This window comes from Rutilus rutilus, assembly GCF_951802725.1.
Source record: "Rutilus rutilus genome assembly, chromosome: 11".
In the NCBI taxonomy this organism is placed as follows: domain Eukaryota; kingdom Metazoa; phylum Chordata; class Actinopteri; order Cypriniformes; family Leuciscidae; genus Rutilus; species Rutilus rutilus.
In genome coordinates, this window is record NC_140216.1 from 33767767 (window position 1) to 33791883 (window position 24117).

The 24117-nt window shown below is 39.0% G+C and overlaps 1 protein-coding gene and 1 pseudogene across 6 annotated transcripts in view; both read left to right on the plus strand.

The window, feature by feature from the left end:
• Positions 1 to 19262, plus strand: part of st3gal1 (ST3 beta-galactoside alpha-2,3-sialyltransferase 1) — a 33095-nt gene extending 13833 nt beyond the window's left edge. For 2 of the 5 annotated variants that reach the window (XR_014629124.1, XR_014629125.1), the window contains exons 2-8: positions 11085 to 11394; positions 13158 to 13351; positions 13438 to 13617; positions 13727 to 13772; positions 14444 to 14563; positions 15197 to 15327; positions 16866 to 19262. Coding sequence is in view for 3 of the 5 variants with exons in the window: in XM_084422991.1 (XP_084279117.1) it covers positions 11122 to 11394; positions 13158 to 13351; positions 13438 to 13617; positions 13727 to 13772; positions 14444 to 14563; positions 16866 to 17030 (978 nt within the window). In the remaining 2 variants the exon portion in view is untranslated. Of the gene's footprint in view, positions 1 to 11084; positions 11395 to 12555; positions 12643 to 13157; positions 13352 to 13437; positions 13618 to 13726; positions 13773 to 14443; positions 14564 to 15196; positions 15328 to 16865 lie in introns of those variants that run through there. The other 3 variants (XM_084422991.1, XM_084422992.1, XM_084422993.1) reach the window with 2 other exon arrangements.
• A 112-nt stretch (positions 19263 to 19374) lies between these two features.
• Positions 19375 to 23349, plus strand: LOC311300137 (annotated as a pseudogene). The gene is made up of 3 exons: positions 19375 to 19757; positions 22031 to 22256; positions 22338 to 23349. The product of its transcript is annotated as an uncharacterized misc_RNA (transcript).
• The last annotated feature ends 768 nt before the right edge of the window (positions 23350 to 24117 follow it).

Sequence of the window (24117 nt, forward strand, 5' to 3'; positions counted from 1 at the left end):
AAGAGCTCTCACAGGAGGAGGGGGAGGGCGAGCTGGGCCCGCAGGCTTTGGTGGCAGCGGTGCCTGTCATTTTTTGGTTGTTATCTGGGGCCTGCAGCAAAAGAGTGGGATAGTTTGGTTCCAGCATACACCAGGGGCCTCATGTACAAAGCCTTGCGTTGAATTCATACTAAAACATTGCGTATGGACAAAGCTGTAAATGTGCGTACGCACAAAAAAACCCAGATGTATGAATCTCTGCGTACGAAGGATCCCACGCATATTCTCTTTGTACATCCCAGTTAACATAAAATTGAGCGCACATGCACGAGCACAACGCCCCACCCAGTCTCCTCCCTTAATTCAATTAATTTAAATATGGTAATGAGTCCACTTTGGCAAAAGAAAGCAGTAAGAAAATGGTGGCAAGAAACGAAACTTTACAGAAAGTGAATTGGAGGTGCTACTATCGGAGGTAGAAACGAAAAAAAAAAATATTTGGAACTTTGTCCTCCGGAATTAATAACAAAAGGAAAAAATATGAGTGGGAGAGTTTGCCTGATGCCGTCAATGCGGTGGGATCGTCGTACTGTAGAGTAGACTGAGTACAGTTGAGACACTTTTTGCATTTTGATTTTTCACACAAAAATAGACACTGAAAAGAAGTGAATTTCCACATGACATTTCATTAGCTTGTAGACTAAGATATTATCAATCAATAATACCCACAAGTAGTTTATATTTTCCACAATTAGCTCATAAAAATAAGGTGCTTTTTGTCTCAAATTTGTCTCAACTGTACCAATATGTGGTACAGTTGAGACACCCATTTTTAATGATGTAAAGGTAACTAACCATTCATTGTAAATATAATAAATAAAGAAGAAAATAACAATCGGGCAACATTTTTGTTTATTCATCCATTTATATTCATTCATTTTATTTAAATTAGCACTGGTTAAAATGTATAAAGCAGGAACAAGATATGTAACAATATTTATTAATAATAGCCTACACAGTTTAAATATCACAAATATCTAATTTTATTTTAATTTGCGTCCTATGCTGGCTAATTATGACGTTTAATCTGTTATCATAACACTGAACAACTAAACAGTGTGTTTCCTAATAGAACTCTATCGGGGGTACAGTAGATATGGGTCTCAACTATCCCCCGCTGACCACCTCGCACATTTCTCTAGATTTTGCAAATACCTTGCATGACACAATACCATGAAATATGCCAGTTTTTAGGGCACAGAATAACGTTTGTTGTGATACCAGTTACGTTTAACAGTCACATAAGGATAATAAGCTATTCATTGTGTAGAGTGCATGGTGAAGTGAACGTCATAAGCCTATCTTAGAAAATCTTAGAAGATCTATCTTCGGATCGGAGATGCGTCCGTTGTTCAAATTTCCCACGATCAAAGAGGACACTAATATGCACGACGTGCACAGCAAAAATCACAACTTGTGCTTGCTGCGAACGCAAGTTATTTAAGGTGTCTCAAATGTACACATGTCTCAGCTGTACACCGTCTACCCTAAATGACCTTAAAAAGAAATGGTCTGATATAAAGGTGGACATTAAACCAAAGCTGTCATTGCCATAGACTAAGGGTTGTATCAGTTTGCATATGCTTTTATATGTTCTAACTTAATTGCATAATTGATAGAATATTCCCATAAGGCTCGTGTGACAATATATGTCAATTATTTTATAAATTGCAAATTAATAGCAATGCTTAGACTTGTAGAACAATTCGTTGTGTAATGTTTGCAACTTCACTTCATTGCCTGTAAGAGTCGCCAACGTACAAAAACAATGAGAAATGTACGTACGCCAGACATGAAATTGGAGTGGAGGAAAGCACATTCTCGCGTTATTTTCACTGTTAGTACATACGACCGTGAGCGTGAAAGCTAGCGTACGCAAAGTTTTTGTGCGTACGCAAGATTGATACATGAGGCCCCAGTTCTTCCATTTTCTGTGAGAAGCACAGAAGTGGCGATGATGATGCTGGGGAGAGGGAAAAGGTGTCTGGTGAAAGGGGCTGTTCCTCTGGTGTTAAAGGAGGCTGTGATATGCTGTCCTGGCTTCCCTGGCTGTTTTGCAGGAAGTCGTCCTTGGGTGCTGAATCTTGAAGCAGTTCTAATGTGTCTGTCTGTGGTGAGCTCTGTGGGCACGGTTCAGCTGAGATTGAGTCCGTGAGCAGAGGTTGTTGTGGCGGAGTGGTGTTATCATTGTCCTTGTGTGATATGTCAACCGCATGTCCATTTTGCTGCTGAAGTGAAGTCCTGTGGTCATTCATACTGTGTCCAGGTGTGTGTGTGCCATTCAGATTGAGTGGATTGGCACACATTGCAGAAGGATGATTGAGGGAGAAGTAGAAATTGTCCTTTAACACTCTTGAACCAAGTTTGTTTGGGTGATGACCATCCCGATGAAAAAGTTGTGTCTGACTCCAGAAAAGATTGAAATTGTCAATGAAGTTCACTGCTTTTATATTGCAGGTTTGTTGCAGCCATGTATTAAGCCCAAGCAACCGTGAAAACCTGTTTGTTCCTTTTACTGGGAGTGGTCCACTGATGAATGTTTGAACTTTCAGTCTTTTAAGTGTTTCAAAAAGTTCATTGAAATCCTTCTTAAGGAGTTCTGACTGCTCTTTATGAATATCATTCTTCCCCACATGAATGATGAGTCGATTTGCAGTCTTATGTTTCATCAGAATGTTCTGAAGTTCCCTGTTTATATCAGAAGTTGTTGCTTGTGGAAGGCAGCACGTAGTTGTATCCCTGCTGCTAATGTTTCTGATTATGGAGTCCCCCACTCAGAGTCCTGTGCTCGGCTGCGCTCTGAGCTGAGTGCCGCTGTCTGCTCGACCTTGAGCACCAGTTAGCATCAGTGTTAGCTACTGGCCCATTCAGTCTGTTTTCGATCACATTCATCACATTTGGGGATTCCTCATTTACATTCATTAGTACTTCAAGTGATAGGGTTGGGAGCAGGCTTCACTCTATGTTTTTTTAGATTTTCAGAGTGCTGGCCTTATATAAAGGCACACTGAAGAAGGCACACGCCGAAACGCGTTTGTGCAAAATAAACGTTTTATATGCATAGTGCGGCCTCTTTACTTTGTTTCATTCATTAGTACTTCAAATCTGTTCTCAAGATGTATAGGCGGTGGTAGCAGACCAGTGTTTGCAATCCTTGTCAGAGCTGTATCTGGGGTAGAGGATGCTACTGCGGCAATATGTGATGCTCGTGACAATTGATGTCTCGAGTGCCTTTGGGTCTCGCTCCCTGTTTGTGCCATCAATTTGTAAGTCGATCGGCTTGTTTCTCTACCTGTCGAGGAGCACTAGTTTCATGGGACTCACCGGCTGTATGCTGAGGGTGTCCATGACGAAGCTCTGTTGTGTGCTCCGTCTGGTTTGGAGGTCCCGTAAGTAACTTTGTTTCAAGAACTGCAATCCTTTGTAAAAGTCTGTGGCAGTTAGTGCAGCAAGTAGATTCTTGAACCTGAAGAGGCATTTTCTCTCTTATCCTTATGAATGTAGGCAGTTGTGTTTTCCTTTCCCGGAATGTAAGCTGGTCGGGTAAAAGAATTCTGCGTTTTTGTAGTAATCCAAACTTTGTTGTCTGAGCACTGTGCTGTTTGCTGAAGATAAAATTAGGTGAAATTAGGTGATAAAAGGAAATTAAATATAAAAATATAGGAGATCAAATGTAAAAGCGATAGAGCAAAGCGCGGAGCAGTAAGCAAGAATTATCGTTCTTTATTATTTTGTAGGAATTATCGTAATCTCTGCACCTGTATCAAGCAAAAAGTCAATCTCTCTTTCTTTTATGCTACCTTTCACAAAAATTCTTTTGTCATTATGATGGATTACAGGGGAAAGGTAGCTACTCACAGCCCCAACAATTAGTTTTTTTCCTGTTCTTTTTGTGCTCTTAGAAGAGCCTGCGCGAGCTGTCCTAAAGTTTCAGTGGACATTGGCGGAACTACGTCAGGATTGTAGGCAGGCTGAGAAGGAGCAGAATTATGCATAGCATTTCTTTTTGTATCTTGCAACTTCTTCCTACACTCTCGCTCCCAATGTCCTAAGTTTCCACAGTAGTGGCATTTGCCTTCTTTTTTAGACCACCTGTTTTCTTGTTTCGTTGGGTTAAACGTAGCTGCTGCTATTCTCACTTGGCTTTTAACATCAGCATCTCTTTCCCATGTAGCTAACCTGTCTAGGTTACTTCTGAGAGTTCCGTTAGCCCACGTAACATGTAGGAATGGCAAGGCTGATCTGTACTCAGCTATAAGACCATCTGCCCAAATACGGATTAGAGCTCCTCTATCATCTACTACGCTTTCAGAATCCTCCACTATTCCACTGTAAGTGTATTCACTTATAGTCTCTCCTTTCTTTTGTACACATCTAGTAACTTTCGACCAATCTATTTTGGGTCCTAAGAGATTCTTTAGGATTTTCAAAACACCTTCTCTTAAATCGCCTTTACTGGCATGTTGTAGTTCAGACATAACAGCAGACTCAAAATTGTTGAATTCAGATTCAGTTAGAATTTGTGACATCAGCTGTGTTACTTCTGGCAACGACATGTTGTAAAGACGCATTTTACTTATCAATGCTCTTCTAAATTCAGAAAAATTTGTGCGTGCTGAGGGTAGGCTCTGGGATAGTCTCTCTACATCTTTAGGTCCTAGCGCTTTGGCAACAGTTTGTACTTGGACAACAGAAAAGTTGAGAGGAACACTTTCAGTTCCCTCAATTCCCTGAGACCTTCTCCTAGCGCCACACACCTTCACTGAATCTACTGGCTTATCAGTTACTGATTGGATGGCTACATCTGTTTCAAAAAAAGCTTGTAAGTCAGGGTAAATGTTATCTGGCTGACTAACTTCTACATCAGTTTTTTCTATAGCTTTGTTGTGGCTCAATTTCTTAGTCATGAAGATATTCTAGCACGTAGCTCATTTACCTGTTTCTCTAGCTCTGAGTTGCGCTTAGACTGTTCTGTAGCTTTTGCTAAAACATATTTTCGGTGGCAACAAATAATGGCTTTCATATGGTTTTTGCGGATGCTTGCTCCAAGCACCTTTTTACACTCATCTACTGACCAAGTTTTGTCTGGGTGAATTTCATATTTCTGAGTTAGTTCCTGTCTAACTTTTTCAGTGACTATTAGGTCCATTTGTTCTCTTAACATATTTTTGAATTCACTTTCTGACCACGATGGAGTCGCAAAGCCACCTTTTTCCGTTGTGGGGATCAGTCTGGCATTTTTTTCTAAACATTTCTGTGAGTTTTCTTTGTTACCACACAATAAAAAAACTAAAACTTCTCTAGGGTACACTTGTTAACACATCAGCTATTGTTAACTTTCCAAATGACCAACACTTCACACTTAACCTCCCTGCCTACAAAAAAAAAACAGGATAAACCAAAATATTAGCAATTTACGCTAAAATCTTCCCTGCCTACAAAAACAGAGGATCAACCAAAATAACTAGCACGTAAAGCTAATTCTTCTCTGCCTAAAGCAAAGGATACCAACTATTAGCACTTGATGCTAACTCTTCCCTAACTTTATAAAGGATAAAACCTTCTCTAGCAAGAGGATGAAACAATATTAACCTGTAATGTTAATCTTCCCTGACTGGCAGAGGGTATCTTTCATCTCTAAAAAAACTTTTTTTTAGAGGATAACTTAGTTAACAAAACCCTGCAGCTGTCTGTTAACTCTTCTCTGAATGGCGCAGAGGAAAAAAAACACATATACTGGTCTGTAGCGGTTCTTTGAATGGAGTGCAACTCACCGAATCTTTTGTAAAGGAAGATTCTGGAACTCAGTCAGGCTTTGAGATCTTTGAGCTTGAAGTTTCAATCTGGAGGAAGCTGGAAAAATTCAGTCTGGTAATCTTTGTTTAGCTGGAAGTTTCGCTCTGGATTCCAAAAGATGCAGTCTGGAAAGCAGATCTTTTGTTGAGCTTGCTGTTTCAATCTGGATTCAGGTCTTTGAGCTTGAAGTTCTTTGAGTTTCCTTTTTTCTCCATCCGGGTCACGGCACCAAGTTGTTGTGAACTTAGAATCGAAAGACCAGGAGACTTGGTTGTTTCTTCAGCAGGATTCTTTATTGAGAACACGAGCTGTCGGTAGCTGCAGTCACCAAGTCTGAATCAGTGAGATGTTCTCTTAGTTTATATACATTTTAGAGGCAGGAACCAAAAAAGACAGGTTTAGGAACCGGTTCTAGACTGAGAGTGCTGCCCACCCTAATTCACTCAGCATATCTATTCAAATGCTGAGACCCGAGTACAGGACTGGCAGGACTCTCTTGTTAAAACAGTGGTTCTCAATTCCAGTCCTCGGGACCCGCTGCTCTGCACATTTTGTATGTCTCCCTTATTTAACACACCTGAACCAGATCATCAGCTCATTAGGAGAGACTCCATGAACTGAACTGAGTGTGTCAGATAAGAGAGACACACAAAATGTGCAGAGCAAGGGGTCCCGAGGACTGGAATTGAGAACCACTGTGTTAAAACACAAAATCCGAGAGTCATTAAGAGTTTCAGTAAAACAGGACTGACCGGAGTCTTTTGCTAGAAAACTCTGCTAATAATCTAAATTCAATGTAAACCTAAATTAAACCTTTTAATAAATTTGGAATCCCACAGTATTGACATAAGAAGTGGGGCATTTGGATATTTCCACCTCTACACCATTTTGAGACTAAGCCTGACATGTCATATCACTGTCATGCACTCCAATACTTTTCATTTTAAAATCAGCTCTTTAATATAGATATATGGCTTAGTATACTAGACACATTTTATTTGCTATAGAAATGTCAATGGCTTCTGCATGTGCTATGTATTTTATATCAGAGATAAGTGAATGCAAACAGTGTTGTATGATCAGGATGTGTAGAAGAGAAACCCCTCCTCCTTAAGATTCATCCCTTATTTAACCTGATCATCTACATCTAGATTCACACATCTGGCACCCTTTCTTCAGGTTTACTGCTATTGTTCCAGATTGTGTTTAAAAAAAGTGTGTTTACAAACATCAGGTACGTTAACTTAACACTATTTTTTATTATTTTTTATTAATATTAGTTTTTGTCTTTGTCACACACTAGAAAATGACTCTTCATTTTGAATACTAGAATGCAGTTTTCCCATATTTAATGTAATACAGTGTTTTTGTTTATTTCTCTGTGTGTGTACTTGTGTAGTTATCTTTTTGAGGACTAGTTTGAGTAGAGTGATGACAAAGTGAGTAAAATGAGGACCTTTTGGCTGGTCCTCGCTTTCTGACTCACCTTTAAAGGGCAGTTTGAGGGTTAAGTGTTTCTTTTAGGGATAAGGTTAGAATTATGTTAAAGATAGATTTAAGGTAAACTAGTGCAAAATGCCCGTGCAAAATCAGTTTTTGTGTGTGTTTTTAGTAATTGGTGGTTTGGTGTGTTTGAGTGCTCATTGTTACAATTACACAGCAAAAGTTCAGTGACCATTTTTATTTGTGCATGGTGGAAAGCACACAGTGAACTCCGAGAAAACGTTATGCTTGAGCAAACAGTTTGTGAATAGGCTACTACAAATGATGCCCGTGAAAGAGAATGTGAACGCATTGAATAGGATATGTTTAGTTGGTGAATAGCATGGGCTACTATTACACAGTAGCGATAACGTTAAGCGCACCAGAATGAAATATAATATTCAGAAGTTCTAAACGTAGCCCAAGAATAGACTAGTCATCAAATAGACAGCAAATGAATTACTACATAGACAACAAAATACAACTTCTGTTTAGTCAAATATAACAAACATGCATGACAATACATCCAATAAATATACAACTTTTATTACGAACAATATTAAAAATGAACAACTTAAGATAGTAACAAATAAATAAAAAAATACAATTATGACACTTAATTATACTGAAAATAAAATATTATAATTAAAATAAAAAATATATAAAGATTATAATAAAAAAGATTGGAAATTAACTTAAGATAATGAAAATATAATTGATACTAATTATCAAGTCTCGTGTTGCCAGTAGTCCTGTCTCAGTAGGGCTGTTGCCATCTAGCGGTTGAGAAATGTAATTGCATTTTTATTTTATTTAAAATGAAAGACATTCAAATAATATCGTAGATTGTGTATGCATGTTATGTGTGACAGCAAACATGAAGCTGAGTGGGTGAAAAACATGTAAATAATTTTAAGACTATTTTGGCTATACTAATCGCTGGTCTAAATCAGGGCTATTGCCAAGCGTTAAACGTTGACCAGTGATTGCCTCGATTTTGCCGGGTGGGCTAAAAGCAGACTACACATAGTGCAATTCAGAGCTAAATCTACAGATCGACCATGTCATGAAATGACACTTGCACCTTGTAAATATTATTACCAATGCGAACATAATGGGATATCAACCATCTCATGCGCTGCCTGGCCAAAAAAACTACAATTGCTCAGTTTTGACTATAAGTGGGCTTCAAATAGCCGGTCTGACTACGAGCTAAATCGTGGCTACGCACAGCCTACACATAGAACATATCAAAGAAATGAAACACCAACACCTTGTAATCACAGTTGACTGTGCCTACATGATGGAATATCATACTTCTCGCAAGTTATTTTGCAAAAAATGACATTTAACCAGATTCAATGTTATTTTGGCTAAAAGTGGGTTGCACATAGCCGGACTATATCAGGTCTATTTTTAACCGAGACGGTGAAATGACGGCTTTTGCTTGCTGGGCAGTGACATTTTTATTTGTGCATGGTAGAAAGAAAATACTGATACTGACATAATAACACACAATAAATGTGGAAAATTGAACTACACTATTCAGGGAGCAGGCTACACAGTGAACTCAGAAAACGCGACTTAAAGGAGAACTCCGGTCAATTTTAACATTGAGCTAATTTTTTTGTACATTTGGAGTGCTGTCAGTAGGCTACAGAGAACAACGACAAAAATCGGTGTTGCCTACACCGTGTTATCCTCGTTTTAAAATTTGCACCCTGTTGACTTCAATGGGGCAAGTTTTAACCCTGCTTTTAGCCTCTTAACATCCTTGATGTGTCATTACAAGTGCACAGGTCATGTGAGTGATTCCTTCGGAGTGAACGCGGGTGAATCTGACTGCAGTAGATGTGAAAGAAAAATGATGTTTATTCAGTAATCGATTGTCGAGGTCACGCGCATAGGTTTAGTACCTATGATCACGTGCGTGAACTCGACAATCGATTACTGTGGACTTCGACCGAAAACAGGATGTAAATATAGGTATGTGCGCTGGCTGAATAAACATCATTTTTTATATATTTCTTTCACATCTACTGCAGTCAGATTCACCCGCGTTCACTCACATGACCTGTGCACTTGTAATGACACATCAAGGATGTTAAGAGGCTAAAAGCAGGGTTAAAACTTGCCCCATTGAAGTCAACAGGGTGCAAATTTTAAAACGAGGATAACACGGTGTAGGCAACACCGATTTTTGTCGTTGTTCTCTGTACTGACAGCACTCCAAATGTACAAAAAAATTAGCTCAATGTTAAAATTGACCGGAGTTCTCCTTTAAGCTCCTCTGCTGTCTCTGGTCCTGGGCTGTGCTCACTCAGTGTGCAGTGTGAGAGGGGGAGTGGCCAGCAGCTAGAGCGGCAAAAGCCAGTGTGTGCTTCTTTTACCGATATAATTTAACAATATCTTTTGCATTTCTAATCCAAAATACGTCAAACTTGGCACTGCACTTACTCATGCCCGTAGCAAGACACCTGTCAACATCCGGTTCGAGATAAATGCGAATAACAGACAGACGTACGTTTCTGTAATTTATAGATAGATGTTAGGCACTAGTTCGAACTAGTGCCTATCATAGCACAGATAGCACACGTACGTCTGCAAGATGTCTGTTAAAGATCACTTCATCTGGAAAGCATCTGCTGTTTACTAACATCTGATAGACATCTTTAAGATGTCAGTTTAACATGCATTCTAAATCATTACATCGTAAAGACATCTTCTAAACGTCTATTTGACATCTGACAGGAAACGTCCTATAAACATATTGCAGATGAGCAAACACTCTTAAAAATACGTCTTCCAGATGTAAACACGCACATCAAATAGACATCTCCGTGATGTGCGTGTGCTGTCTATCTGATGGTTAAGTGTATGGCAAAGGGCTGGGGATTGCATTATATCAGTGTTTCCCAACCCTGTTCCTGGAGGCACACCCACGCTACACTTTTTCAAACTCTTCCTAATCAAACACACCTGATTCAATTCATCAGCTCATTAGTTTAGGCTCCAAGACCAGAAATAAATAGGTCAGATAAGAGGGACATCCAAAATGTGTGTACTGTTGTGTATCTGCAGGAACAGGGTTGGGAAAAACGATATTATATCAATGAATGTCTTGAAAGTTAAATATGAAATATGTATTAGATTACACTACGGAGAATCTTATCTCCCAAGCCTGTGCTTTTCCCCTGAGTAGGCTATCATGTAACAGTTGCGCGCACGCACACAGCTCCGCTTAACATAGCCATCTTTCGCACTTTGTTTGCCTAATTTAAATGCTTGCAAAGCTGGTTTAAATTGCAGTGAATGTGTAGGTCCAAAATACTGGACAAACCGCACTCCTAATGGATATACCGTAATATAGAACTCAACATTGTATTTTTTTCTCCACCGCTGGCGTTTCTTGTTCTCCAGTAGCCAGTTAGTCACCTTTATGGTTTTAGACCTATCAAACACAATGAAGATGGAAAATTATATGAGATGAGGATAATGATAAATGTAACATTTATTAATGCACGCTGTAAAAAAAAAAAAACCCGGAAAATGTAGGATAGCTAAGCTACTGGTGATTTTCTCCCAGGTAGGCTATTCAAAATACAATAATTGAAATTTAATACAGTGAAATACAGTGAAAAATAAATACGGAAAATTCCTTCACTTTAATAAAGTAGCCTACATTGTGCCATTTTGTCAGTATTTTTTAAGGATTCTTTGAGTGCCTAATAATTAATTGCACACTAATGTATTTTTTCTCTTCTCAGCTGTAGGATTTTAAACCCTCTTCAACCAGCTGAAAATATGGTTACCTTCACTAAATGGAGATATCCGTACATCACATGGCTCTTCACTTTTAGCATCTTATTTCTTTTTATGTTCTTCCAAACCGCGATGATTTATAATTTACTCAAAACATCAGTTGATCCCACCAAAGGAGGTCTGTGCGCTTGTGATACTTGTGTCACGGATCTGAACGATGATGTCTGGTTCTTCTTGCGGTTCAACCCTACAGTTCCACCTCTACTGAACAGGAGAAACAGTGTGTTACAGACAGACGTCCACCGATGGTGGAAGGTACGTGACTTCTTTCTGGGTGTCTGAAAACCAAGGGTGGGGGAGACTGGGGTTGATTTGATCATGGTTAATAAATGGCATAATTGGGTAACATTTCATTTACCAAAAAAAAATTCCGTTCATAAAATGAAATTAATTATTGTGAGTGTGAGTTTCTCTCTTCTGTTGAACATAAAAGAAGGTTTTGAAGAATTTGTGTAACCAAACAGTTTCTGGTTTGACTTCAATAGTATTTTTTTCTCTCCATATGGTAAACAATAGGGACCACCAATGGGGAAGTCTTGAGATTTCACAGTGCTCCAGTGTTCTGGTCTGATAAACCATGGTTTATAATTACTGAATGATAATAATGTCCTGGTAGGAATGCATTTAGTCTCATGACAGGAAGGCCAAGTATGGTAACCCATACTCGGAATTTGTCCTCTGCATTTAACCCATCCAAGTAGTGAGTAGGGGGACACACACGTGCAAATCATGGACGCTCACAGTCCTAATTACAGGTTTAGCTGATTTCAGTTTCTGCCTGTAGGTCGGTATAAGATGAACTACAGTGATCAGAGAGGTCCAAAGCTGCACGTGGGACAGAGTGATATGCGTCCTTTATTGTGGTGTAAAGGCCCCAATACAGTTCAAGCAAAATTGAAAAACCAAAATACAAACTGATGTGACGTAATTTCAAACAAAATCTGGTCGAAACGAAGTTGGCTAGGTGTTTGTTTTGGGATTTCGAAACAGCTTGCTTGCAAAACACCTTCGTACTGCCATTGGTCCATGGCGATTATGTAATAGGTAGGTTTACTTAGGTACATTTACTTAGGCCTATTCATCTAAACACAGCTGTCAGCAGTGGGGACGGCTTCAGATGTTCAATAACAGTATCGTTTGGTCACGTATTTCCAACTTCATTTTATCCCTAAACGAAGAACGAAAATGAACTTCGCTGTGAGTTTATCGGAGCCTTAACAGTGGTCCAGTGTATTACTGTCTCTGGTTGGACATGTAACGCGCTGTCTGTATTTTGGCAGTGGGGAGTTTTGCTTTTCAGCCAGCAGTTGCAGCACTGTGCTCACACGCGTCTGGAGGCATGTAAACATTCACGAGAACGAAAGAGGAAAACTCCTGCGACAAGTAGAAAGGTTTAGTTTATAAACGCCTGTATATCTCTAAATTAGGAGGGCACATCTTCTTCAGCGTTGTTGCATCTGAGCACCAACTTTCGTTAATGTAGAAAGTAACATATTAAAAATGGTAAATGATTTCATAATGCTCTGTCGGTAAATGACAATTTTATATTAAGACTTTTTTTGTAATTTTATAATGGTTTTCTAAACACTATGCTGTTTCCTATGCAATGATGTTGGCCAATCCTAACAGTGCCCATCCACTGTTTCATTGGCTAATAGTGATTAGCCTTTTCAGACTGAGGGTTAGGGTTTAACCTAACCTTAGGGTTAGGGTTTTATTACAAAATTGTTTTTGCACATATAGTTTTTTTTTTTTGTGCAAAACAAATTGTGTTGTAAGTGAACCTCATGGAACACACACACACACACACACACACACACACACACACACACACACACACACACACACACACACACACACACACACACACACACACACACACACACACACACACACACACACACACACACACTGTTAAAAAATCCATGTCATGACCCCTTTTAAAATGAGTCTTCCCAGTGAAAGCTTCCTATTCTGAAAGCTCTTAAACCCGATCATGTGTTTTAACATTCATATAGGGTCTACAGTCTGAATCCACTAAAGCTAACTACACAAATGTGGTGGACACATTGTTTTCTCTCTTCCCCGATGAGGAACACTACTCAGATGCTGGTCCAGATCGCTGCAGAACCTGTGCTGTGGTGGGAAACTCTGGGAACCTCCTGACATCCCACTATGGTCAACTAATAGACAGCCATGACTTTGTCATAAGGTATGTTATTTTTCTCTTTTGAAGTCTTGACGATGCATACAACCAAATATGACTGTTAAAAATGCATCTTCATGCTCTTACCTCAGGATAAATAAGGGTCCTACAAAAGGTTTTGAGAAGGATGTGGGATCTAAGACCACTCACCGGATTCTGTATCCTGAGAGCGCTGTAGACGTGGATAACTCCACCCATCTGGTGCTTCTGCCCTTCAAGATTCAAGACATGCGCTGGCTCATCAGTGTCTTCACCACCAGACACATCACGAGGTACAGTAGTTTCCTCACACGCTCACAGAATTATTAAAAAGCCTTCAGACACACATCTAACACATTTTAAGGCAATTATCTTAATGTAATGAATCTTTGTTTTCCTCAGCACTTATATTAGAGTGAGACCTACAATAAATGCAGACAGAGACAAGGTAAGAATCATATCTATCAATCATTATATTACATTTGATTTTCACGTATTGATCTGTATAGTTTTTCTGAACAAATGTCATTAAAATATGCATGATTAAGTCAGAATCACCTGAAGTGTGCACAAATAAAGGCTCTAAAAGGGGGTTTTCACAGCGATGCCACAGAAAAGCCATTTGTTTTTGTTTTTTCTCAAGGCCCGTTCACACCAAGAACGATAACTATAAAGATTACGATAAAAACTATTACGATACCTGGAATAGCATCCACACCAGCAGACGATATTTTTCAGTTATTAAGCATGCGCTGTAATTTTGTCTCCTGCAGCTTTAAGTGCACGAACTCTTTAAAGCAGGATGGATTCTGATGTTTTTATGGTTATCAGCAAGAAAAAATTGTCCTGAAAGTGATTCCAACGATATTGTTTCTCTGTACGGTTATAGTTGTGGTCTGGAGTCTGCCATTCTTTTATATTTCGAGCGATATCTTTATCGTTATAGTTATCGTCCTTGGTTTGAGTGGGCCTTTGGTGTGAAACACATTTTTAAAATCTAAAGAACAGCTTTCCACTATAAAGGAACTTTTGTGCCAACTTTATGGAACCATCAATGCATATAAAGAATGTTTATTTTTAAGAGTGTATTGCTTGATTATTTTGGTTGTTTTTTTTAAGGTGATGATCATCCATCCTGGATTCATAAAATACGTTTATGAGAGCTGGCTGCAGAAACATGGCAAATATCCTTCTACTGGCTTCATTACATTGATATTCGCCCTGCACATCTGTGATCAGGTAAAAGATTTGTTTCTTATTTCAATTCCTCCAATGTTTGTCTCACAGAGCCAGACTTTTTACTATCGGCATGACGTCTAGTCCAGCCTTTCTCAAACTTTTTTCAGTCAGGGGGGGCACCTTTCAAAAGTGCATAAAATCTCAAGGCACCCCAGTGTAAAATATAATTTAAAAACACTGCATAATCGAAATGTAAATGCAAATTTTATATATATATATATATATATATATATATATATATATATATATATATATATATATATATATATATATATATATATATATATTTATCTAAAATGAATTTACAATTGTATTAATCCGTTCATATGTTTAACCCTTTCACACGTAGGCTAAATTTAAAATATTCTGGCTGACCCCCCAGCCTGAGTTTTTCAAGGTGACCGTTATTTAGAATGTGTCACTTTATGGTTTCCATGGTGACGCGTCATTGCTTGTCACGTGACACACTGCAGCAACAACAGAGATGAATGAATGATGATCTGCTTTAATGTCATTTTTCCTTTTTTATTCAAAATATTCACAAATTTGTTAGATATGGCATGAAATATCTGATATTCCGATTGTCAAATATATGCAAGTGGAAGTGTTTTGTTTTTTGAACACCTTTATAAGGATCGCGTTAGCTGAGCTGTATGCGCGATGGGCGCCGCCATCTTAGTTTGTGCCGCAGACGCAGTTCAGAGAATCGGATCTGTTGGATTTACAAGAAGTGAATTCATCCACTTCTCCCGAAATACATAAAAGTAAGTGGCAGGTGAACTGGGAGAAGAATAGAGTAAACTTTAAAGTCACTTACACAATGTGTATCTGATATGAATAAAACTAATTATAATGGAAAGGATTATTATTGCCTCTTCCTTTGACATCAGTGTGTATTTTACAAACTCTAAATGTATTGTTTTTTTAGTACTTATGTCTGAAACCTAAAACAAACATTATGTGGATGAAAACACTGAAAAGTTGTGATATATGACAGCTCTGAGCGCGCCTGTCTCTGGCTCAGTGCCAGCCAACGCGCGAGAGCACATTTGAATTTAGCTGTTGATCACGTCATGCACTGACCGTTCTAATCACACCGGTGCTCCAGGGACCAGCCTAGACTGATCGTACGTGCGAAAGGGTTAAAAAGAAGAAGAATGTATTTATGTAAATTCAAATATATTTATATATGAAATGTCAGTAATTTTTTTTTAGCCTACGTAATTTTTTGGCGGCACCCCTGACACAGTCAGGGGGCACCCACTTTGAGAAAGGCTGGTCTAGTCTAGTGCACTTTGCAAGAGACCATTTGATTGACATGTAAAAGGACCAACATCTTTTTGGTTTTACATGTCATTTAGAGGCGGGCTAATCTGAAATCCATGATGGCACTCATGGCATTCATTCATTATTTAATTATCCATTTTACGTAGATGCTGACACACACTTGCATGCATTGTAAACAGTGCACAATAAAGGGCTCTGATTCAAAGACCCAATAATCCTGAAGTACTAAAACTAAGATTTTTCATGTTTTAGAAAGAAGTCTCTTTACCTCATCAAGGCTACAGTTATTTGGTAAAAAATACAGTATGTGAAATATTCATAGAATTTAAAATAATTGTTTTCTATTTTAATGTTTTAAAATGTAATTTATTGATCAGTATCATTACTCCAGTCTTCAGTGTCACATGATCCTTCAGAAATCATTCTAATATGCTGATTTGCTGCTCAAGAAATTTCATATTATCAATGTTGAAAACAGTTCAGCTGAGCTTTTATATTTTTGTGGAAACTTTGTCAGGATTCTTTCATGAATTAAAAGTCCAAAAGAGCAGCATTTCTGTGAAAATTACATTTTTGTAACATTATAAATGTTTTTACTGACTTTTAATCAATTGAATGCATCCTTGCTGTATATGGTTGTGTACTTGTGGTGCATATTATAAATGATCAAGTGAAAGTTTAGCGTGCAATATGCAACAGACCGTCAATGAAAACCATGAGCGTTTTGCACAGGTGTGCCGTAAACGTTGTTGGTTTCAACTCTACTATATGCAAATTAAGGTTTGATTTGCATATAGTAAAAAGAGGCCACATTTGATTTTCTCTTCATTGTCATCAGTGAGATAAGCAAGTGTTAAGGGTGTGAATTTCCACGGAGCTGGATGTTACGGTTACCGACTGTTTGCCAATCAGCCATGTATTTACTGTACAAGCAAGCCATGCAAACACTAATTTAATTTTTAACTTTTGGTGCATTGCAAACACTGATGTCCTATTTTATCAATCTCTCACACAGGTCAATGTTTTCGGGTTTGGAGCGAAAAGTGACGGACACTGGCATCACTATTTTGATGGCAGCTTGACTCACTTCAGCAGAGGCGTTCATGTTGGAGACTTTGAAAATAAAACCATAAATGAGCTTCTGCTGATAAACAAGATTTCTATGCATAAAGGGTGGTAATTATGACATTTTTTTTCTCAGTATTACATCTTTGGTTAAGGCTTTTAATTAAATCTTTTCAAAAAGCCTGCATTTTCAAAATAGATTTATTTATTAATATGTACCTGTATTTATCCAGGCAAATCAATTTAGAACAAGTTTCTTATTTCCAATGGCCTGCCAAGAGCATATTGTCCTTGTTAAAAGAGAAAGTGGAACAATTAAGAGATAAATAAAAAATAATACAATATATTATATCAGAAGGTAAATAAATATATTAATATTGGGTAATGAATGCATTTACTAAACAAAATGGTTTTATGTGTATGTCCCTTACAATTCTGTGAAGTTATGTATTTCTGTAAAGTATTATTAAAGAAAAAAAGAAAAATTCCCTTGTTGATGCTGATTTTTCTGTTTCTGTTTTCTTTTTTCTGTTTTTACATGTGCAATTTTCCTTTTGTCTTCAGACGTTTTATCGGGCTATTTGGCTGCTTCTTTTTTTTTTTTTTTTTTAGGATAATTGGCAGTAGACAGGATAGGTTTTTTTTTGGTAACTCTTTTTAGGCTAAACACATTTATTTACCGAGTACATTAAAGCATGTATGCAAGGACTGCAGTCTCTGGTGAAACAAATATAAAATAGATAAGCTAAAAAATAAATAAAGGTGACTCGTGAATAAAGATGGTTTTAGTTTCAGCATAACCTGATTCTTAAAGGGATAGTTCACCTAAAAATACACAGAAGATACTCTGAAGAATGTCTGTAACCAAACAGTTGATGGACCCCATTGACTTCCATAGTATTTATTTCCCACTATGAAAGTCAATGGGGGTTCAATCACAATTTAAAAATTCCATTATAAATCCGGGCTTTAAGGTTTTACATGACTCTGGAAACCCTGTATGAATCAAAAAGCTTTTGGTGGCATATAAATGTAAAATACTCTGTTGTTACCTAAATGAACTCTTTAATATTAATCTATAGTGATGCCAAAATTGGATCAACCCAAATTCCTGCATTGTATATCAGAGAGAAGTGAATTCAAACAGTGTTGTATGATCAGGAGGTGTAGAAGAGAAACCCCTCCTCCTTAGATTCATCCCTTATTTAACCTGATCATCTACCACTGGATTCACACATCTGGCACCCATTCTTCAGGTTTACTGCTATTGTTAATTTTTTTTTTTTTTTTTTTTTGTTTCAAATATCAGGTACGTTAACATTTCTTTAATTTTAATTCTTTAACAGTTTCTATCTTTGTTACACACTAAAAAATTACTCTTCAGTTTCTATGGCCTACTATAATGACGTTTTCCCATATTACGGGTTTTCTCGATTGCTTAAACACTATAACCAGGCTTTTGAACTAAAATTTCAAAACCATAATGCCATTTATCAAAAAGCACACCCATTTCACTAAGCTATAAACACTATTCCCTGTTTTGACACATGAGTCAGATTTGTTGAACTGTCACTGCAAAACTCTACACACAAATCCCTTCATTTCTCATTGCCTAGACCATGTTGTCATTTAGAAAGCACTAGCATTCAATATTATTCACTCAAGTCAGCACAGCTTCAGCTCAGTTAGCACACAATTTCCCAGGTGGAAACACTAAGAGTCAAAATTGAACACATCAATAAGATCCTTCAATAGATAAAAAAGAAAAGAAAAGAAAAAAAAAAAGATAAAAGGGCCCAAATCAGTTTGAGTTTTGGAACAATGGATCCAGAAAGACATGGAGGAAGAGACCGAGGAGGGAGAAGGAGGATGAAGGGCAAGGGCAAGAAGACAAGCAGTCTCAGATCAAATTCAAGTCACTCTAGTTGCCCATGTCTTTATCAATGGTATCACAATGAGGGAGGCTGGGCTACGAGTAAGGCCAAATTTGAGTCGCTTTACCTTCGCCTCGAGAACCTTCAGGGAGGTGTGGTGGCTGCAGGCTTTGGACGGGAGGGCAGCCTTTGAGCGCCATCCCGCAGAGGGCGGACAAAGGTGCGCTGCTACCGCCTCCTCCACTGGGGGGATAGTGATGTACCCCTTCTCGGCGGCGCTGTCAACCTGGGAGAGCGCCGAGGAGACATGAGAGTGGAGATTTAGAGAGCTCCGCTTGGAGCTCCGGCAGGAAGGGTGCAGATCTGGATGCGGGCGCTTGGCGGTGGCGATGCAGAAAACAGCCGTCGAGTCTGTTAGGCGCGGGCTCCTTAGGCGGCGACCACTCAAGGCCAAGCTGGTCAACGGCCTTAGAAAGGAGGCGCATTAGTTCCGCATCCACGCCGGCCCACGTCCGGCCAGCATCCTGGACAGAAGAGGAGGCAGAATGGTGAGAACCGGACCATTCCTCGCTGTCTGAGGCCAGGATGGAGCAGCTGTCACCGGCGGCATCTCCTTCCGCTTCGTCCCCTGAGGCGGCGGCAGTGAGGGCCAAAGCCGGCAGCTGCGCGTCCGGAAGGGGGGGCGGAGAAGGAGAGAGAGAGGCTCAAGGGCAGGGTTCCGGCGAGCTCTTTAATGCCGCCTCAGACTCCGGCGGTCTCTGGGAGCGGCGCTTCTTCCTGCGCGGTCCAGCAGGGACGGGCGGAGTGACAGCTTCAGCGTCGAACACTTCAAGTCAAGCCCGCAGGGTCGACATTGAAAGCTCTTCGCAGTGGGTGCAGCCTCCCGAAGAGAGAGCGAGGGCTGCATGTTCTCGACCCAGGCAGAGAGCGCAGATCACATGGCGGTCTCCGGCGCTGAGCGGGGCTCGGCAAGAGCCACAGGAACTGCGTGGCATTTTTAGAAAAACGCTTGCGCTCTTTTAGACAGAAAAAAGTGTGTGTCGCAGCGGCAAACACACACAGTAGAGCAGAAAAGGATACTTGTTGCCGGATAGCGCGGCAGGCACGGATGGCTGAAGACGACCGGCTTCTTCAGACGCTTTCCTCTGCTTGCTAGTCGCTTGATTCCACGGCGGCGGCTTCTCTCAGAATTCAGTGATGCGTAGAGCTTCGCTGAAGAGATGAAAAATCAGGGTAGCAGCCCCCGAGCCCTTCATTATATACGCTAAGCCACTCCCATTCTGGCGGGCTCTGACGCGTGAGGGCGCGACGTCACGCGGGGCTAGGGTGACCACCCGTCCCGCGTAGCGCGTGCGCGCACAGCGTTTAAAGCCCAATTCACGCGTCCCGCAAATTGAGACCGTGTCACGCATAATCTATGCTTGCTCAAAAAAAAGTTGGTCGCTCTATATCCCCGAGCCCCAAGCAGACAAACGAACATTACTTGACATTTCAGCACGCTATTGTTGCCACACCCACTCCTCAGTTGAACTGCTGACTAGGTTGTTGTCAACTTTTTCGTTGTTGTCATGACAGCGCACGCACGCGCATACCAGACACACTGGGAAGGAAGGAACTTTTAGATGCGCGCTTTCCAATTCAAAAAATTTGAGAAAGAGACTGAGTCTGAGAGGCAACGCCATCATCAATTAAAAAGAGAAGGTGTGGGTACAAGAAAGAATGGGGAAATTAATATTTGTGGCTGAAAGGTGTTGAGTGGGATACCGAGAGGGCTTTTTGTGACCTTTGCAAAACGTCCTTCTCAATCGGACATGGAGGGGAATACGATGTCAATCGTATTTTTTTTTTAAATACTTTTTTTTTTTTTTTACTGTTCCTGTGGTGTTGAGCAACTACAATTCCTGTTAATCCTATAATTTTATATTATAATTTATTTCAAGTAAATAAATTGTAATGAAAAATAAATAAAATTAAATAGTAAATCTTAAGTGGAAGTACATCTGTCAATTCACTGAATGTTCAAAATATTATGAGCCTTTATTTAGAAAAAAAATACACATTGGTTGGCCTATTCATGAGCATACATCAGCAATTACACGTTTAGGAGAATAGGGCATTATTAATATACCATCTAAGGTGGTAGCCTATGTGCTAGAAATTGGTAAACCACTATCAGTGAGTCTGCCAGTGGGGCACCGCCGCGCCAGGCATTGTCCCACATTGTCCCTCAGAAACATACCCCTTGTCCCCCCTTGGGCTTATTAGCAGGTGGTCACCCTACGCGGGGCTCAGTGTTGGCTGCTGCAGTTGCTGCAGGGCAGCCTATGAGCGCTAGACAGCCCGCTCTAGGTCTGCTAGCTGCTGCACTGACTTCATATCTCGAGAAAAGATTACTTTACCCGTAGCGTAAGCAACTTGCGCAATAATAGAGAACCTCTCGTAAGAGAACCAACATGGCGGCCACGTGCAACTAGCCTATAGGCATAGACGCCTATAGGCTATGTAGGCTAGTTTTCTATAAAATGACACCAGGCAACAGTAAAGTCTCGGGACTGTCCATTTCAATAGTTTAAAAAGCGTTAAAATAATTTTAAAGGCTTGTGAAAGTGGTTAAGATTAATCTCTTTATCATAAATTATTTATTTAAACTGCATGCCACAAGTGAACAACAACTTTCATCATTTAAAAAGAAACTAGTCTGTGACATTAAATATCTTTTATCTTAAAATTATCTTTTTAAACCTATACGAACTTTTTTTTTTTTTTTTCAGCTTTTATTTGCATCTTACAATGTTCCACCAACGATTTTCAATAAATTATATAAACTGCCCTATAGCCTACATATGCTCTGTAGAGGCCTGAGGAAACCCAAACTCCTAAAAAGTAGCAGGCAGCTATTCTTCAACCCATTTTAAAGAGACATCTCTACTCCGATATTTTTAATAAAATATCTCAACTCTTTCAGCAGTTCAGAGATTCCAGCACAAGGATTTCCCAGTAGCTGAAGTTCTGATTGTTGAACACATGGTGGCAGTACAGGCCAACAATTGGGCTGGCAGCAGCAGCTCATTTGCATTTAAAGGAATACACATGCATTTTTCTGAGCCTCAAAAAGTAACAATTTAAACATACTGTGAAAAATGATCTGTTGGCTATTTTGAGCTAAAACTTCACATACACTCTGGGGATATCAGAGACTTATTTTACATCTTGTGAAAAGGGGCATAATAGGTGCCCTTTAAACCCGATCATGTGTTTTAACATTCATATGTCTACAGTCTGAATCCACTAAAGCTAACTACACAGATGTGGTGGACACATTGTTTTCGCTCTTCCCCGATGAGGAACACTACTCAGATGCTGGTCCAGAACGCTGCAGAACCTGTGCTGTGGTGGGAAACTCTGGGAACCTCCTGACATCCCATCATGGTCAACTAATAGACAGCCATGACTTTGTCATAAGGTATGTTATTTTCTCTTTTGCAATCTCGACGATGCATACAACCAAAGATGACTGTTAAAAATGCATCTCATGCTCTTACATAAAGGGTCCTACAAAAGGTTTTGAGAAGGATGTGGGATCTAAGACCAGTTAGACCACTCACCGGATTCTGTATCCTGAGAGCGCTGTAGACGTGGATAACTCCACCCATCTGGTGCTTCTGCCCTTCAAGATTGAAGACATGCGTCTTCAGCACCAGACACATCACGAGGTACAGTTGTTTCCTCACACGCTCACAGAATTATTAAAAAGTCTTCAGACACACATCTTCCACATTTTATCATTTTAATGTAATTAATATTTTTCTTTAGCACTTATATTAGAGTGAGACTTTTTGAATGGTTGTGTACTTGTAGTGCATATTATAAATGATCAAGTGCAGGTTAAGTATACAATATGCAACAGACCATTAATAAAAACCAGAAGCGTTTCATACAGGTGTGCCGTCGTTCATTTTAACTTTCATTTTAACTTTTACTATATGCAAATTAAGATTCGATTTGCAGATAGTAAAAAGTGGCTAAATTTTAACTAATTATTTGCACGGAGCTGGATGTTATGGTTACCGACTGTTTGCTTATCAGCCATGCATTTACTACAAGCAAGCCATGCAAACACTCATTTAATGTTTAACTTTTGGTGCATTGCAAACACTGATGTCCTACTTTATCAATCTCACAATATCAAAATGTTTTCGTGTTTGGAGCGAAAAGTGACGGACACTGACATCACTATTTTGACGGCATCTTGACTCACTTCAGAGGCATTCATAGTGGAGAGTTTAAAAATAAAACCATAAATGAGCTGCAAAAGCCTGCATTTTCAAAAGAGAATTATTTATGAATATTTATTTATAATTTATGTACCTGTATTTAACCAGGCAAATCAGTTAAGAACAAGTTTCTTATTTCCAATGGCCTGCCAAGAGCATATTGTCCTTGTTAAAAGAGAAAGTGGAACAATTAAGAGATAAATAAAAAATAATACAATATATTATATCAGAAGGTAAATAAATATATTAATATTGGGTAATGAATGCATTTACTAAACAGAATGGTTTTATGTGTATGTATGTCCCTTACAATTCTGTGAAGTTATGAATTTCTGTAAAGTATTATTAAAGAAAAAAAGAAAAATTCCCTTGTTGATGCTGATTTTTCTGTTTCTGTTTTCTTTTTTCTGTTTTTACATGTGCAATTTTCCTTTTGTCTTCAGACGTTTTATCGGGCTATTTGGCTTCTTCTTTTTTTTTTTTTTTTTAGGATAATTGGCAGTAGACAGGATAGGTTTTTTTTTGGTAACTCTTTTTAGGCTAAACACATTTATTTACCGAGTACATTAAAGCATGTATGCAAGGACTGCAGTCTCTGGTGAAACAAATATAAAATAGATAAGCTAAAAAATAAATAAAGGTGACTCGTGAATAAAGATGGTTTTAGTTTCAGCATAACCTGATTCTTAAAGGGATAGTTCACCTAAAAATACACAGAAGATACTCTGAAGAATGTCTGTAACCAAACAGTTGATGGACCCCATTGACTTCCATAGTATTTATTTCCCACTATGAAAGTCAATGGGGGTTCAATCACAATTTAAAAATTCCATTATAAATCCGGGCTTTAAGGTTTTACATGACTCTGGAAACCCTGTATGAATCAAAAAGCTTTTGGTGGCATATAAATGTAAAATACTCTGTTGTTACCTAAATGAACTCTTTAATATTAATCTATAGTGATGCCAAAATTGGATCAACCCAAATTCCTGCATTGTATATCAGAGAGAAGTGAATTCAAACAGTGTTGTATGATCAGGAGGTGTAGAAGAGA